The sequence below is a fragment of the Sinocyclocheilus grahami genome, unplaced genomic scaffold (genome assembly GCF_001515645.1).
Source record: "Sinocyclocheilus grahami isolate Dianchi unplaced genomic scaffold, SAMN03320097.WGS_v1.1 scaffold411.1, whole genome shotgun sequence".
Classification (NCBI taxonomy): Eukaryota; Metazoa; Chordata; class Actinopteri; order Cypriniformes; family Cyprinidae; genus Sinocyclocheilus; species Sinocyclocheilus grahami.
This window is the reverse complement of record NW_015505590.1, coordinates 856755-858595: the sequence shown is the minus strand read 5'-3', so window position 1 is coordinate 858595 and position 1841 is coordinate 856755. Positions and strand designations below refer to the sequence as shown.

The window sequence follows — 1841 nt, the reverse complement described above, 5'->3', positions numbered from 1 at the left end:
TTCTCTTTACTTTTGCTTGAGTGCAATCATGTAGTTCAATCTCTGTTACATTCTTTTGTGAAACTGCAAAATAAATACAATAAATGCTTACTTAAAAACTAACAAACAACATACAGCGATATGAAGTATAACAAATAAAGTTGTCAAACTAGATTTTAACTCAACCTATGTCAAACAGCGCCCTCCGGTGGGGAGAAAGAAGTAATGTTAGACATGGCATAATACTCCCTGTCTCGTATTAAGTACAATACCACTCTTAATTTCTCAACTAGTGAATATACGTTCACTGGGTAATTTAAGACATAAGCAAGATAACCTCTGTAATAGGTCGTAAGAAGGTTTTAGCAGTACCACTCTTAGTGACTTTCAGTTCCAGTTTTCTGACTTTGCCATCTGAGTCTGCGATAGCTTTGGTGACCAGAGCCATTGGCCATTCGTTCCTTTTTACCTGATCGTCTTTCAGAAGGACCAGGTCTCTTTCTTTGATATTAGGTTTGTTGTCTTGCCATTTCTTACGAGGCTGAAGTGATGCAAGGTATTCTCGTCTCCACCTTTCCCAAAACAGGCTGGCAAGATACTGCACTCTTTTCCATTGTTTTCGATACAGATCAGCGTTCTCAAACGGCCCTGTAGGTGCGGATGAGGTACACACCTTTTGTGAGAGGATCATTGCTGGGGTGAGGAGAAGAGGTGACTCAGGGTCAGTAGAAATGTATACAAGAGGTCTTGCGTTGATAATAGCACATACTTCAGCCATTAGAGTTGATAGCATTTCGTGAGTCAGATGCGAGGAGCTGATTTGAGGAAGCATGGAGTCCAAAATCCGTCTCGAAAGTCCGATCATTCTCTCCCATGCTCCCCCCATGTGAGACGAATGAGGTGGGTTAAAGATCCATTTGCAACCTTCATCACTAAGGTATTTTGTCACACTGGGATCTTTGGAAGAGACCACAAGCATGTTCAGCTCTCTGCATGCTCCTATGAAATTAGTACCACAGTCAGATCATATAATCTTTGCCGGGCCTCGAATGGCAAAGAACCGGCGAAGTGCATTAATGAAGCTTGATGTGTCCATTGACTCTATCAGTTCGATATGGATGGCTCGCACTGATAAACGTGAAAATTACCGCCCATCTTTTGCTGTAAGCATGGCCTCCACGGGTACGGCGTGCTGATACATTCCAAGGGCCGAACACATCTAAACCGACATTAGTAAAGGGTGGCTCCATGCTGATGCGGTCAGGAGGAAGGTCTGCCATTTTCTGTTCAGCTGTTTTACCTCTCTGTTTGCGGCAAGTGATGCACTTGCGAAGGATGCCACTGATGCATCTCTTTGCTCCTACTATCCAGAATCCTCCAGCACGGATTGCTCCTTCTGTAAAGACTCGGCCTTGATGATTTACTTTGTCGTGGTAATGATTTGTTAGGAGGGTTGCTATGTAAATATGGCCGGGTATAACAAGAGGGTGTTTTTCATTGCTGAGGAGTGTGGACTGTTCTAGTCTGCCTCCAATTCTTAAGAGTCCGTCCTGCAGGACCGGGTCCAGCCTCTTAAAGGAACTCTGCTTGGGAATGGCCTTTTCATTCTCCAGATAAACAATTTCTGCTTTATAAGCCTCCCTCTGTACACATTCAAACTCCGCTTCACCGAATAAGGCAGCACGTCTGAGGCCGTAAATGGCAACGGCTGGAGAGGGGCTGTTGCCGAAGACGTGAACTTTCATACGATATTCTACCATGCTTTCAGACATATCATTGTTCTTGAACCACAGAAAGCGGAGAAAGTTCCTATGATCTTCCCTGACAATGAAACTGTGGAACATTTGCTCTATGTCCGCAGT

The 1841-nt window shown here is 44.1% G+C and overlaps 1 protein-coding gene across 1 annotated transcript; it reads right to left on the bottom strand.

The window, feature by feature from the left end:
- Positions 1-259: 259 nt before the first annotated feature.
- On the bottom strand, positions 260-1107 carry LOC107550998 (uncharacterized). The gene has a single exon (XM_016232474.1). The coding sequence runs from the start codon at positions 956-958 to the stop codon at positions 296-298; it is 663 nt and encodes a 220-aa protein (XP_016087960.1). The 5' UTR covers positions 959-1107; the 3' UTR covers positions 260-295.
- Between the last annotated feature and the right edge of the window lie 734 nt (positions 1108-1841).